The 15,958-nt window shown below is 36.8% G+C and overlaps 1 protein-coding gene across 1 annotated transcript in view; it reads left to right on the forward strand.

Moving 5' to 3' along the window:
* LOC104528995 (exportin-1) overlaps positions 1 to 15,464 on the forward strand; it is a gene marked incomplete at both ends in the record, with an annotated part of 23,744 nt that extends 8,280 nt beyond the window's left edge. Inside the window, 13 exons of the mRNA XM_010173161.1 lie at positions 4,332 to 4,393; positions 4,470 to 4,514; positions 4,603 to 4,784; positions 5,249 to 5,297; positions 5,382 to 5,501; positions 5,608 to 5,736; positions 7,219 to 7,377; positions 10,164 to 10,361; positions 11,007 to 11,145; positions 13,029 to 13,210; positions 14,085 to 14,241; positions 14,372 to 14,535; positions 15,330 to 15,464. Coding sequence (XP_010171463.1) covers positions 4,332 to 4,393; positions 4,470 to 4,514; positions 4,603 to 4,784; positions 5,249 to 5,297; positions 5,382 to 5,501; positions 5,608 to 5,736; positions 7,219 to 7,377; positions 10,164 to 10,361; positions 11,007 to 11,145; positions 13,029 to 13,210; positions 14,085 to 14,241; positions 14,372 to 14,535; positions 15,330 to 15,464 — 1,721 coding nt within the window. The remainder of the gene's footprint in view (positions 1 to 4,331; positions 4,394 to 4,469; positions 4,515 to 4,602; positions 4,785 to 5,248; positions 5,298 to 5,381; positions 5,502 to 5,607; positions 5,737 to 7,218; positions 7,378 to 10,163; positions 10,362 to 11,006; positions 11,146 to 13,028; positions 13,211 to 14,084; positions 14,242 to 14,371; positions 14,536 to 15,329) is intronic.
* Positions 15,465 to 15,958: the final 494 nt, after the last annotated feature.

Below are 15,958 nucleotides of genomic sequence, written 5' to 3' on the forward strand. Positions count from 1 at the left end.
GTTCACTGCTAATGGGGAAATATGATTGTAGGACAATACAGGAAAGCATTGTTTCTGAAGACTGTCTTTTGACCACATTTTGGGACTAGTTAAACAGTTTAGTATAAGTGTGTATGCATGCAAACATCCCTGGAGGGGACAATTCAGCTTTAGGATTTCAAACTCTAATTTTGGTTGCAAAATAATGTTAATTTTCTGAATTACATTGTCCACCTGTTTCACTTATGCCTCTTATTCTTATGAGTAAGTGGAGAATTTGTTAATTGTAGTAAACCGGTGTAAAGTTGCATCTGCAGCACCAGTTAGGATAATTTTCAGCACTTGTTAAATCTTTGTGCTCTATAACTGCCTAACAGGATGTCTGAAGTGGTTTTTTTCTACAGGTGTGTACTCACTGTGTGCATTCATGGTAACTCCTCTGATCTCAGGTTACACAGCCTAGATGAGATGCAGCTACTTCTAAAAGCACATCCACAGATTAAACTGTAGGATATTTCACACTTCTCTAGTTTAGACTGTAGAATTTACCAACGTTGGATAATGTGATGTTCTTCATTGTCCCAGTCCAGCTCTAACCATTGCAGGTCCCACCTCTTGGGACCCTCCAGAAAGTGTTTCAGTTTTACTATGTGCTTGCCTCTCTGTAGAGGAACAACTTTCATGTAAGGACCACAATATCTAATCCTTAGCCAGAAACGTTCTAAAAGGCCTTGAATCAATGTCTTTGTTCTATCCTCCTTTTTTTGTACTTTATACAGAAGTAATTGTACTTTACTTACCAGAAAATGCTAATGATGACAGTAGTCCAGGCCTTCTGACACCAGTGATCTCCAGCCTTTCTGATAATTAGAACATAGTTTGAGGTTGGAGCTGGGTTGATCTGCTACTTAACTGCTGTGGATAAAGGTGTTCCTCACCTGTGCACTTTGTGATGGCTTTGAGCCAGTACTGGTGCTTCTCTGGCCTTCTAGTACACTGGAGCAGGGAGCTAAGCTGGCAGAAGGTAGTTTCAAAACAGTTTTAAAAATATTGAACTTTTTTGGTAACTGTTTTTCTGGTAGTTCAACCTCTGAACAAATTCTTGAGCAGGTGCTAGGACTGCCAGTGCTGTGTCAGTGAAAGTTTTGGCATGGAAAACAGAATTTCCTCCCTTTGGTCACAGGTTTTCATGAGATCAGTGTAGTTGTAGATGGTCCTTGATGAATGTTAGGTGTCCTGAGTATTGTGGTTGATTTGATTTTCCCCCCCACCCCCTTCTGTTTTATTGGAAGGTCTCTTTTCCAGGAGTGTGTCTCTTACTGTTTGGCTCAGTGAAGGGTCTGAACTTGGCAGTTGTTGCCATCTTCAAGACTTGTCCAACTGTGTTTGTGATTGAAGGAGGCCTTCTAGGCAGTGGTTGTGTGGCTTGTGCATGTCCTATGCCTGCCTCCTTAAAATAAGACTTCCTTTTAAGTTCTTGGAACACACCGATTTTAGCAAATCCAGTGGACTGCTACCCTTGAACAGTTCCTTGGACATACTCTGCTTAAAAATGGTAACTAGCCTATGTGTTGATTTTTGGCAGTATAAAGTTGAAATATCTTTGTTCTATTGAGAATTATGTTTCTGGTGGAATGATAAAGAAATGAACTATTAAATATGGAGCAGAAACCACAATACTTCAGTCTAAAAAAAAAAATAGGGTAGAAAGTGCCATTTAAGAAAGAAAAAGCATTAAAGAATGAGTTAGCTGCTGCTTTTAAGGGATTAAGAATGACTTTGTTCTCTGGATGGAAGACCTTAGAAGCCTGCAGCACGACCACTGAAAACTAACAGTTTTAGGTTGTCTTTTGAGCTGTGGTCACCTTTTTAAAATTTATTTATTATTAAATGGAGAAGCTTTGGACTCAAGCAGCTGTTTTCATCTGCTGATCTCGATGGTGGCATAGCATTGAAGTTGTAACTAAACAGCATAGTACTGTTGATGCAGCAGGGTGGAAAATGCAGCTTTGGAGTTGGAAGTTAAAGAACAATACTCACTTTCTAATTCCTTTTTGAAATGCAGAGTTGCAACAGTAGGCTTCCCTTAGTGGTTTGGCAGACAATTAAAATAGTTTAGTTTCTGGCACTGCAAACTAATTTCCATACTATTTTGAGGGCTTTCATATCTCATTTGTGAATTACTGTAATGCTTTAGCAAAGTGTGTGTTAGCTTTAAAAGAGTAGGACATGCCTATGATGTCAGATGCTAGTGCTTGGTAAAAACTCTGACCCCGTGACTGACAGTGTTGCTGATTTTGTTAATGACCGTTCTCCTGGAGTAGTGTGGATTGATCCCAGCTGATAGTGATGTGTAGTTTCATTTGTCATTGGAACCACCTGTAGAACAGCTCCTGTCGGGTGTGTATCTAATGGCTCAAAGTCTAGGCCTAGATTTTACAGATTTCATGACAATGCAGTTATCAAACTCTTTCTTTTAATCCTGTTGCTCAGGCCTGAAATGTGAAAAAATAGCTAATTCTGGTAAAGTCTTGGAAATTTTTAAAAATTTAGAATAGTGGTAAGGGGAAAACAAAAGGCCAGGCTGGATGAGGCTTTGAGCAACCTGGTCTAGTGGAAGGTGTCCCTGCTGATGGCAGGGGGGTTGGAACTGGATGATCTTTAAGGTCCCTTCCAACCCAAACCATTCCATGATTCTATAAGGCATTCTTCTCAGTGGTGGCAACTTTTTCTAAAATCTTCAACGTACACATTTTGTCTGCATGAGTCAGTTGACTGTTTTGTTGATGATTGAAACCAGATTTTGGGTTCATGAAGTTGAATAGCAAAACATGCACCTATTCTAAAACTTGTCCTTAACAGGAAAACTCTTGTCCGGTTTGAAATGTGTAATCCCTGATGTGCTCAGATCAGTCATCATGTCAAAGCTGTGTTGAAGTAGAACTATTAGTAATGTTCATCTAGTTCATGGTGCCAGATCCTCTGTGCATGCCTTTTCTTTAAGTCAGATTTTTTTTGTACAGAATGGTTTTAGATACGTGTATTGTGATGAAAAGTCACTTGGAAAGCTGTTGTTTTAATGTCTTCAGTAATTGATAGATTAATAGTGAGGAGCAGCGAGAGCTAGGTGGCAAAATAAAACTCTAGGCGGTATAGCTTGTTATAGTGTGGGTTTTTTTGTTTTGGTCGTTTTTGGGGAGTTTTTGGTTGGGGTTTTTTGTTTTGTTTTGGGTTTTTTTGCAGTGGAGCTGAAAACTGCAGTAATTTAAAAACATTAGTAGAAGAAGCACAACAAAATGTGTGATTTAAATGTAATCTGTGCCCCTAGTTGACAAATTTTAATTTAAGCAAAAAAAGCAAAAGCAGTAAACCAGAATTTATTTAGTTTTGTAATCCATAGCATCTATGTGTGCTATAAAAGCACAGTAGTCCAAACTCAAGTGCATCCTACTATGTTGGTGAATAAAGTTTTAAGTTTCAGTCTTGTGAGATTCTGCAGGGAAAACTTTGCTAAGCTCTGGTGTGGCGTTTCACTTTCAAATGCTGTGCAAGGGAATTCCTGTGTTGAAGTGGTTCACCTAAGTAAACTAAGGCACCTCTGAACTTTTACATACAGTGAAAGTGATGTATCCAAGCTTTCTGTGCAATTCTAGCAAACTTGGCATTAAAATCAGTTCATGCTTGGAAAGCTCTACCTGTTCTTGGAGTTCACTTTTTATTAATAAAGTGTTAGTCCAGTGGGATGGAGGACTGTCTTGTTTGTGTTTTGTCTTGCCATCCTATACATTTGACCGAGTCAGTAAGAATACATCTACCAACTTTGGAGTTGTTGGGTATGATCTGAAAACGCATAATGGGTAGAAATGCATTTCAGTGAGGAAGCTCTACAGCAGCACCTGTAACTACCTGTTGCAGTACGTGCCAGGGTCTGACAGTACTGGATGCCAGCTTTGCATCTTCAGCCTAATCCAGTGTTGTGCAGTGCTACCAACGCAGTGTTTCTCAAAATTTCTTGCAGCCTTTAGGAAGCTGATGGATCTGGTGCAAATCACAACAATCCTCTTAATTGTACACTTGAATTCTTAGTCTGCTTTCACTTTCCTTTATTGAAATAGCTTAAGTGTAAAGCCGTTTTGTACATCTGAAATACCCTCTTGCAGAATTGATACAAAGGTGGATTTTTTCCCCCCTACATAGCACACAAGTCAAGAGGAACGCACAACTGACACATGCATATGTGTTCCTTAGAGGTGTTTCTTTTTAAAAACGTGAAGAATCTGAATTCAAAAGTATTTATTACTGCATTCACGATATCTGGCACAGTTGCAAATAAATTCCTAACTCTTCTGCAGGTATTAAAAAATATGTTGTCGGCCTAATTATCAAGACCTCATCTGATCCAACATGTGTGGAAGTAAGTGAATTCTTTTCAGGGGAGGAAGAGGGAGGGGAGTATTATGCATAACCTGACTCTCTTTTCTCTTTTCCAGAAAGAGAAAGTATATATTGGGAAACTGAATATGATTCTCGTTCAGGTAAACTGGAGTTCATAAAGTTTTAAATCTTGTTATAAAGTCTTTGGTTTTGCATATGTATCTAACTTATGGATGCTTCACTTTTCAGATACTGAAACAGGAATGGCCAAAGCACTGGCCAACTTTTATAAGTGATATCGTGGGAGCAAGCAGGACTAGTGAAAGCCTTTGTCAGAACAATATGGTGATTCTTAAACTATTGAGTGAAGAAGTGTTTGATTTTTCCAGTGGACAGATTACTCAAGTAAAAGCTAAGCATTTGAAAGACAGGCAAGTATATATATATATATTTAAATCTTCATAAATAGAGTGGGCTTTGTTCTTGCTGCTGAACAGTTGCTCTCACTTTGAGCTTTTGAGTGAACACCTACAGCTGTCTGATTTCTGAGATACAGATTTTTGTTTAAAGCAGTACTGTTGAGTGGTAACTAAACTTTGCACACGCAGATATTCCACCGTACTGCAAGTGGCATCTATCGACTGATGGTCCTGCCTTTTTAACAGCATTCAGCATTGCTTGCATTTCCAAGACAGAATTTGCAGGCACAGACTTTAAACTACTTCAAAATATGCATTATTACCATGAAAACTGGTAAAAGCCAGGTGGCTGGTGAATACTTCCCTGGACATAGGTCTTCAGGACTTGTTCTGAAAGTGTAGAGGTTTTGATTAAAGTAGATAGGATTGCTTATGCAATGTGGAAATGCTTAATTTTTAATTATTTTTTTTTACAGCATGTGCAATGAATTCTCTCAGATATTTCAGCTGTGTCAGTTTGTAATGGTAAGTCTTATTTCTTTAATGATATTTTTAAAAATTCCCTCCATCATGCCTAACAGTATAATAAACACTAATGGTCACTTACAGGAAAACTCCCAAAATGCTCCCTTAGTTCATGCAACTTTGGAAACATTGCTACGATTTCTGAACTGGATTCCTCTGGGATATATATTTGAGACCAAGTTAATCAGCACACTAATATACAAGGTACTCATGCAAAAATTGACGGCTCTTAAATTTAAATAAAAGTTGCAAAAAAGCTTAGCGTGCAAACGTGTAATACTCTTTATTTTTTTTTTCCTTCTCTCAATAGTTCTTAAATGTTCCCATGTTTCGAAATGTCTCTTTGAAGTGCCTCACAGAGATTGCAGGTGTCAGTGTAAGCCAGTATGAAGAACAGTTTGTAACACTTTTTACATTGACCATGATGCAGTTAAAACAGGTAATTGTTTTAGTAAATCTGTCTCTTGACTGTTTCATTTTGCAGAATCAATTTCTGTAGATCCTAGTTCAGTTCACAAATTTATATTCATTACGGTGCTCTTGATAAGACAAATACTATTATTCAGTGATATTTATGTCTTGATCAGAAGATGCTAAGTGTATTTTTCTGACTCTGGATCACAGCAGCTGCATTGATTTGTTTTGATTAATTTAAGAGACTTTTTGAGCACTTGGGCTGTCTGATGGGGAGAATTGAGAGGGGTGCAACAAAACATGTACTGCATGGCTTGTAAGAACTAAATTGACCTAACTTCTGCAAGTTGCTGTTTAATTTTTGAAACTGATAGAAATTTTTGTCATATAAAGCCATGCTTTGATGATTCCCCTCTGAGCTTTAGGTACATGAGTTTGTAGCATTCCTCATTGAATTTGCATCTTAACTGAATAGTTGCAATTTTTTTGACAATTTTTTCCTCTTTGCAATGTTAGTCCATCTTAGAGGTTCTTTCTTGTAACACCCCCGTTCCCCCCAGCTTCAAGTGGAGCTATAGGATTTTTTTATTTAGTTGTAGCTAAATTGAAAGGCAGATATTTTTGCGCTTTGTGTATTAGGCAGCTGAACATTATTCCTCAGTTTTTACAGATGATGCTCTTGATTCTAAATGCCAATATCTCTGGCCTAAGTTTTTCCTCAAAACATCAGTCAAATGCAAAGTTGGGTATTTGGCATGTTTTGCAACCTGAAGGTTTTTAGCATGACTGTTGCATGTGAATTTGATGCAATTTGTTGTATTTATTGCAAATATTTGACTCTCTCTTAACTTTGTAAAATGAAGTTTGTGAACAATCAAAACCACACAAAAGCTGGCAGCAGCAAAAGTGTTAAACTTTCTCTCTGTTATATAGCTTAATAGTGTAGACTTTAAACAATGTAGTTCACTACTTGATGACAATGTTGAAAATGTTTTATTTGGATAATGATAGAATTTAAAAGCTAATGCATCTCTTAAGAGGTGCCAGAGATCTCGACAAGATTACTAGAAAACATGTTCCAGTATCCTTCAGAGTGTTCCTTGCTAATTTCTGAATGATAATGGAGGAGGTCTTTCATGTTGTCTTAAGGTTATGATGACGTAATGTTTTGAAACTTAATGTTACTAGGGACAGGTAACAAACATTTTCAGAAAGTTTGTGATAGAGTACATACTTTTCTTATTTACAGCTGCTGTTACAAGGAGTGGAAAATGGTTTAGTTTATCACAACTTTTTGTATCTGTTTGCATTTTCACCTTACTGACCATCTTGGGGTCAAGCATGAAATGAAGGAGCTGTAATTTTTTTTGTGAGAGAGCTCTATAAAGAGGGGATGCCATGAAAAGCAGAGGGCTTTTCTGCCAAAAGAGTGCAATATTTAATATACAGTAGTTCTATTTCTGTATAAAATGGAAAATTCTTGATTATTCTGTATTCTTTTTATTAGATGCTTCCTTTAAATACCAATATCCGACTTGCTTACTCAAATGGAAAAGATGATGAACAGAACTTCATTCAGAATCTCAGTTTGTTTCTCTGCACGTTCCTCAAGGAGCATGGTCAGCTTATAGAAAAAAGATTAAATCTACGGGAAACGTTAATGGAGGTAAGTTGCTCAGTATCTGGTTTCAAAATGTAGCGAGTGTGTAATAGTAAGAAGTGCAAGATAGTAGTACAATTTCTATATCATTGTAATTACAGTGGGTAAGAGAAAAAATATTCCTATTTCCTTCACATAATTAGTAAATCACATGAATAATACAAAAAAACCCTTTCAAAACTTATATTTCATAGTATGCTTCAGTGGCACTCTATTTTCAGTGATCTTATACTAATATAATGTCTGGAGACCATAAGCCTCTGTCTTTTCTTATTTGTTCCTCCTTGAAAGTGTTAAATACTACTTTAAAATAAATTCATATGTTCTTTTTCCATGTGTCTTTCCATATGGTATTTTGTGTTTAACTCTCATAGAGAAGGTGCTGCTCTGACTTTCATCAGTCTGTGTGAAGCAACTCAGTTATGTTTGTATTTATTTTATTAAACCAGCATCCATAGCTGGTTTCTAGGGTAGAGCACATACTCTAGTCCAGTGCTTCCATCCTGGTGTAGCTTCCTGCCTAATTTGTCATTTCCCAAAGTTTAACTGCAAGGCTTTAAATATAATTCTCAAGGGTGATACTCTGTTTCTATGTCATAAAGAATATGTGTTCCAGTAACACTTAATGGCAGAGCTCTACCTCATGGCTGCGCATGCTGTATTGGAGTATTACTGGTCTTGGAGGAGAAGCTACAGGCCTCAGTTGTCAGATATCTTAATAGCAGTTGCTGAGAATAAGATTTACAGTTGTTCCCTTCTTTTTTCTTAGAGACTTCTGCATTCTTTTAAATTTTGACAGTAAAGTGCAACTTCACTGTCAAAACCAGTGAGATCCGTGGAAATTGTTGGAAATTTAGCTAAGAATGAAGGGTTGGAAAGGCTTAAATTCTAGGTGACTATCAAACACTCAAGGTACTACCTCATACTGAGCTGGGGCTAGATCACAAAATTAGGATTTTTCAGTTGTGGGTTTTATTTTTTTAATTGTGAATCAAAATTTTGCTGAGGGTGAGCTGTTCTATGGTGACTTTTTTGCTAGTTCCCTCCCAGTGCTGAGCTCCAAGGGGATGAAACTGTCTCCATAGCCCCTTGAAGCACCACTTCCTGTGCCCAGAATCAAGCCCTGTGCAGGTACGGAGGCGATAGGGTGAGGAACTGCCCCGAGACAGAGGCAGAAAAAGAATACTGCAGTTTAAACCTGGAGAGCAGGTTCCTTTGGGAGGGGGAAGTACATTTTGCAAGTGGATGAGCTGTAATCTAACGTGTCCATCTGAATTCTAGTCTATTTTCCAGCTATTGTTCTCAATACATTTCTTGTGGAGGTAGCCCTCTGCAAAAAGTTTATTAATAAGTTGGTTTTAAACACCAAATTGTAGCTCGTTTAGAGGGTGGACTAAGAGGAGTATCACTTTTTTTATTTTATAAAGAACAACTATCAACAGTTCCCAAAAAATTCCTGAACTTGCAAGTAGTAAGCTTTCAAAATAACTGTGAATTGGGAGAGCACAGCTCAAGTTTTTACCTTATGTTGAGGCTTTATTAGGAAGAGCTGAGTAAATGGCTGAAACTGTTGCACATCCTGTGTGTAAGTTGGAGTGCAGTTTTCAGGTACTGGCGTCCTCTCTTGTCCGGTGTAACCGTGTGAAATTCTTTAAGATCTATAAAATTCGATTCTGAATGACTTTGAGTGTTGTATAGGATGTTGAAATGTTTCACAGAGTTCTTAGGCTGGCCTAAAGTGGTGGCAAATTTCACTTCTGTGAGTTGCAGTGTAATAGAATGTAGTTCTACAGTTACTTTAAAAACTTCTATGTTATTTTAACCTATTTGTTCTCGCACTTTGGATATATCAGATCTTCTGAGATGGTTCCATGGATTCATTGGAGTTGTGTAGACTAGTGAAGGAAGCTACACAAGTTATTTATTGCAAGTGAAATTACCAAGAAAAATTGATGTGTATAAAGCTAATGTATAGTTGTTTTGCGTCCTTCTTTTGACATTGTAGATATGGATGCTGAATAATGTCGTTGCTATCTGAAATGCTTTGGGTTGCTGTAGTACCTAAGCTATGAAATGTCTTCAGATTTCATTATTTCAGTCCCGTTTGTTCACTGGTGGGCTATTGCTTTTGTTATCTTTCACCAGAGGACTGAAAAACAAGCTAGGCAAAAAATATTTGGCTTTGTGGTTGTGATTTCTGTGATTTTTATCTCAAGTCTGTCAGAATCTCATCCGTGGCCTTCCTTTCTCAGTCTGCTGTGGCTGTTCTGTCACTAAAGAAAAGGAAAATGTTCTGGTAGATGGCTTCTGTGGAAAGCAAGTGAGCAGTATGGCTTTGGTGGTTGTCTTTGGTTTCTTGGGGTATAAGGATGCAGAACAAAGTAGCAGCAATAGTTGTGAGAACAGCAGTCAATGAAACTAGCTGCTCAGGGCTTTTTGAGGCCCTAAAACAAAATGCCTTGCAGAAGCTCCAGAGGCTGAGAGTTTGATCATTTACAAACAGGCCTACTTGGCTAGGGCCTTTTTAAGTTGTCTTTAGGCTACTTTAGATTTAAGAATTGATACACACTTGGAAAATAACAGTAATTGACAGAGCGCTTTATTTTTTAATTGCTCTACTGGTCAGAAGTCTTGAGTTGTATGTAATGTCATTGCAATGTTAATGCCTCTTGTTCTTAACCTTTTATGTTAATTTGGCATTTTTATCGGTATTTGGATAAGCAAACTTGAAGCAATGTTGCTTTATCTGCAGAAGTAATTAGTAAGCAGATGTTTAAACTACATTTTTCCAGGCTCTTCATTATATGTTACTGGTATCAGAAGTTGAAGAAACTGAAATTTTCAAGATTTGTCTTGAATATTGGAATCATTTAGCTGCTGAGCTCTACAGGGAAAGTCCATTTTCAACATCTGCTTCTCCATTGCTTTCGGGAAGTCAACACTTTGATGTTCCTCCAAGGAGACAGCTTTATTTGCCTGTATTGTCCAAGGTAATCCATGCTTAAGTCAAAGTACTGATAGTAGAGATTTTAGATACTGTCCCTGAATTTAGAGATTTTGCTTCGTCTAGGGAATGACAAAACATTTCTTGCTTTGAGTAGTTGGTAATTGATTCAACTCTAGTTATTTAATGTGCTGCGATTACAACAGTACTTCAAGATGATACCAGTAGATGACAGGAGTATTAATATGGTGCTTCAGTTTTTTTAAGATACTTACTACAAATGTAAGACTAATGTTTGGGAAAAAAAAAAAAAAAAGGATTAAAACTGTTTCTTTAAACAGATAAAGGCAGAGGGGGAAAAAAAAAAAAGTGTGTGTCTAGGAAAAAGTAGTCTTTAAAAGACCCCTAATACTATATACACATTTTGAAGCTCTAGAAAGTATACTTCATGTGTTGGATTTTTTAACTACTTAGCTTGTTTGTGAAGACAGAGAAATCAGCAGGCTCTATTATTAATGGCTTTTTAGTTAACGTGCCTCTGTGGAATCTTAATGTGAGCTAATCTCACCACGTGCTTTGTATGGGTCAGACTGCCTGACCAGAGTGCTCTGGGAACACCTGTGCAGCGAGCTATGTCTGTATTTTCATGTTACAGTTTAATTCAGTTTTAACTTCCCTTTGCACTGTACAGGTTCGATTGCTGATGGTTAGCCGTATGGCTAAACCTGAAGAAGTCCTAGTTGTGGAAAATGATCAAGGGGAAGTAGTACGAGAATTCATGAAGGATACAGATTCCATAAACTTGTATAAAAATATGAGGGAAACGTTGGGTAAGTGTACTAGCTGGTACTTGTGCTCTAGGTCTGTGCAGCTGCATCAGTGGCGTGTGTGTTACACAGTGTTTGGTTGTGATCTGAATTGTGTATGGGTAAAATGATGATCACTGAGGAGCAGAACACAGACTTGGAAAGGGAGGAGGCAGTGTTGGTCTGAAGTTTTCTGTTTTAAGCATGCAGTGTTGTAGAACTTGCTTAAGTACTATCACACAACTTAATTTTTGTCTCGAATTTTCTCATTGAACATCACATTTGATAATCCTTTACCAAAATGTTTCAGATCCAATGAAACTATAGGTTTTTTTGGAAAGCTGTTAAGTTGGAAGGTTTTTTCCCTAAAGTTAACTTGCTGATTATTACTTCACTTGTAGTTGTACTCTTGTATAGGCCAAGCACTCAGCAAAAATGATTTCTGACTCAATAGGTCTTCCAAATACTTTTTTTTTTTTTAATAGTATTCTTAACCACAAAATTCCAGCCTGAACTTAAGCTTCAAAAATCTTCTCCAAAGTTAGAGCTAAGGTCTTATAATGACTTTGCTGGAAAGTACAAAAGCTGTGATTAATTACATATCATGTAGGAGAGAAAAAAAAAAAAAGGTCAAAAGCTGTGAGTGTACTGAAATACTCCAGAATCAATATTTCTACAGCATTTAATGTAGCAAGTATATTTTATTATAGTGTGTGTATACTAGCGTACTGTTATCTTCAGCTGTCTTGCATTCAACTGTCACCATTTTATCAGTAAATTTATAGTCCCTATATATTGTAGGGATAACTTAGGTTTTTGAGACAGGAAAAAAATTTAGAATTGTTGCATATTTAGGACACAAGACCTCCAATACTGAATATTTTTCTAACAAGTGCTTTAAGGGAACACTGAGTGTTTAATAGCAGGTGTATGAACTAGGAGTGGGGGCAGAAAAGCTGTGATGCTGTGATGTCTGTACAGCCAACACTAGATTAATTGGTTTATTTTTTATATGGAACATGAAAAAAATTATTTTTGTTGATTTATTGTATTAAAATTATTACTGTATATCCAGAGCCTTAGTCATATTTCCAGATACAGGATTATTTATATGGAAATGCAGATTTAGGTAGCTTGTTTGATTTCTGATGTTAACTTTTGCTTATAGTGTATTATCTTTAAGATTCACTTTAAAAAAAAAAAAGAAAAGTGAGAATGTGGTTGAAGCTGTATTCTGTGACACAGGAAGAATCTATTTCTGAATCTGGCCTTAAATTGCTTTTGACTTGCTAGGATTTAGAATTTTACATGAGAGACACTAATTCTGTTAGGGACTGATGCAAGTGTCTGAGGTGTGATAATTGAATCTTCCTATCTAGACTTTTTTTTAGGCGTACCATCTCCACTTTAAAGGTGGGTTATTGCAACCAGCAGATTTAATGACACTGAAATAAAGAGCAGAAGAAAATTGATTGACTTATTAAAGACTATAATGTCCCTATAGGTAGCCAATCCCATATTCCCTATAGACCATTTGTATGTATACCTCTTGTTAATAACTTAACTTAGCAATTTTACTGATTTGACTGGTATGTGAGACATTAATTGATCTAGACTTTTCAGATTGCTTGCATACAGTGTTCTGCTGAGATCCCTTGGAGCAAACATAGATTCTCAGTGAAATTGATTGTCCATCTTTTAAAATACAGCTTTTATTTTATTTTTTTTTAATTAATTAATTATTTAAATTTTTGGCTCGTTCTGTCATCAGTTCAGGAAAGAAGGATTGCACTTACCTAACAATTTGGTTGTCTTTTCCTTAGAACAGAAGAATTTAACTCTGCCTATGCAGTTGTGATCCAGATTGTTGCTTTAAAATGTGCCTGTTCAATGTTGATGTCTTTCAGTTTACCTTACGCATCTGGATTATGCAGACACAGAACGAATTATGACTGAAAAACTTCACAATCAAGTGAATGGAACAGAATGGTCCTGGAAAAATTTGAATACCCTGTGTTGGGCTATAGGCTCAATCAGTGGAGCAATGCATGAAGAAGATGAAAAAAGATTCCTTGTTACAGTAATTAAGGTATCATGGTGCAAAACCAATAGCTTTGTCAGGCTTCATAGTTTATGCTCAAGAAACTAAGTTTACAAAACTACTGCTGGATGTTCTTAGTAAGCTACCTTGTACGGCAAGCGAGTTTATGAGAAAAAATGAATGGAAAATCTTGTATCCTGAATTTAAGGCTAATAAATTTGTTAGCCATGAACAATGCATTAATCCAAATAGTCTTTTCATGGTTAAAATCTCAGGAATAAAATTTAGTTTATGATGAAGTGTTTTTCTTTGCCAATGCGGAAGAGTTAGAAAGGGATTGCTTATGAAATAAAGGAGAGTGGCAAAATAACCCACACTTTTATCTAGCTAGCACCCTGCTGTTTTGCTGTTTTCATTGATGAATATGAGCTTTTGATAAATACATGCATGGAAGGAGTGCAGGAACAAACCATTTTTACAAGAGTAATGGACCTTACGTTAACAAGTCATACAAATTCATACAGAAGATTTAGTTTGATTTCTTCTATTTGATGTGGAGCCTATATTTTTATTGATACCAGCTGCTTGGTCAGTATTCAATACTATGAGACTTGTTGCAGTCCCTCCTGCAGGAATCTTTAGTTATCTTTAAAATTAAGATTTCATAGTTGAAAACACGCTGTTCATGGTTTGGCTGAAACTTCAATACTTCCATCACCCCAATCTTAACCCACTTGGGGGTTTTTTGGGTGTTGTTGGGGGTTGGTTTTTATTTATTTATAAATTTGGACTTTGAACTTGATTATGGCAACCACTTTCCTTTATCTTTAGTATAGCTTCTTTTAGGATTCCATGTTTATAATGCTTTTAATTGGACTGGACAAACTTGGAGAGGAAAATAAAAAATCTGTTTATGTTGTAGGATCTCCTGGGACTCTGTGAACAGAAGCGAGGGAAAGACAATAAAGCCATTATTGCATCAAATATAATGTACATAGTAGGTCAATACCCGCGGTTTTTGAGAGCTCACTGGAAATTTTTGAAGACAGTAGTCAACAAGCTGTTTGAATTTATGCATGGTAATTACTGTTTTTTCACTTGCTGTTTTAATTATTCAAAAACAAACCAAAACAAAAACCCAACCTGATGCCTATACATGTACATGTACAGGGGAAAATACAAAGCAATAACTGACTTGATTTAATTTAGAAACCCATGATGGCGTCCAGGATATGGCATGTGATACCTTCATAAAAATAGCACAAAAATGCCGCCGACACTTTGTTCAGGTTCAAGTGGGAGAGGTCATGCCATTTATCGATGAAATCTTGAACAATATTAATACAATCATCTGTGACCTTCAGCCACAACAGGTATGTGTAGTTCAGCGCTCTGGATAGTTCCTAAAGACTGATGAAAAGTTACTTCATAGTGAAAGATAGTAGTGGTTCTCAAGGCTTGAATTGTATTCCTTAAGTTTTTTGTTAGCATGATCAGGTTGCATTGCTTAGATCTCAATTAGAATGCTTGGAAGGAGAATTAAAGTGCAGTTAGTTGGAATTTTGTTTTCTGGAATGTTTTAACAAGTAAATAAGATACTGAATCTGACTTTGGTCTTGCTTTGGGAAAGAGTAATTTCCTACTATAATAGTATACCTACAGCTCTTGTATCTGTGAAGCAGGGGAAGAAACAATCCAAAAGCACCTATGTGTAGGAAGGCAGAGCTCATGAAGTGAGAGAGCAGTGTGGATGTGCAACATATGATGAAGTGTTGCAATAATTAATGTACTGAAACTTTGGGCAGAGTGGATCTGGAAAAAGGTACTTAAGAGTGATGTAATCCAGTCCACAGTTTAAACATGTCTGGTAATATTTAAGAGTTAAACAGCTTATGTCTGAGCTTCCTCACTTCAGGATATGCTAGCAAAAGGAAGAAAGACTCTGGGATGTATATAGTGGCATTTGTAAGGGAAGGGGATGGAGGTTTGTTTTATGCATGATGAAAGTGAGGAAAGAACAGAGAAGGATCTTGAGAAGTCAAGTGGGGGAAAAGGTATTTTGACAGTGAAACCCATTTTCAGCCTTCACTATGTTAGTTCAGAACAGTGTAAAATGTTTCTTGCTCCTTTTTAACCTTCCTGTTTGATGTCTTGCTGTTCCAATCAGGTGCATACGTTCTATGAAGCAGTAGGATACATGATAGGGGCACAGACAGACCAGACTGTGCAGGAGCACCTGATAGAAAAATACATGTTGCTCCCTAATCAAGTATGGGACAGCATAATTCAACAGGCAACAAAAGTAAGTTCGTAAATTTTAAATGTATTCTGTGTTCAGGTAAAAAAACCCCAAAACTGCTAAATATTTCTGTTACCCTGGGTTTATTTTTCACGTGGCATGACATTAAGTGTACTTAGCTCGGGTCGACTTTATTAAATGATGGCTAAAGCAGCGGTTGACATGACAGTAAAAGTGTTGTTTTGAGAGTGGAGACTTAAATGACAAAATAAATACTGTTTTAATCTGATCTAAAGGACACCTTTCTGTTACTGTACAGAATATGTTTCAGTAGTTTTTTTCCCAAAGCTCCCTTTCACCTGGTTCAGAAGTGAGGTTTTTTCGGAATAACTGGAAAGTTAAAATGCTAAAAATACTGTTTACTCTTCCTCCTTTCTCTTCCATCGTTCTCTTAAAGTACATCTTTATTCCTTTTATCTTGCATTTCTTTCAGTCTTTTCAAAATACTTTATCTCCACACATTAAAGAACAACAGTCTTGTACTGCACAAGAGATCA

This window comes from Antrostomus carolinensis, unplaced genomic scaffold, assembly GCF_000700745.2.
Source record: "Antrostomus carolinensis isolate BGI_N321 unplaced genomic scaffold, ASM70074v2 scaffold23138, whole genome shotgun sequence".
NCBI classification, from domain to species: Eukaryota; Metazoa; Chordata; class Aves; order Caprimulgiformes; family Caprimulgidae; genus Antrostomus; species Antrostomus carolinensis.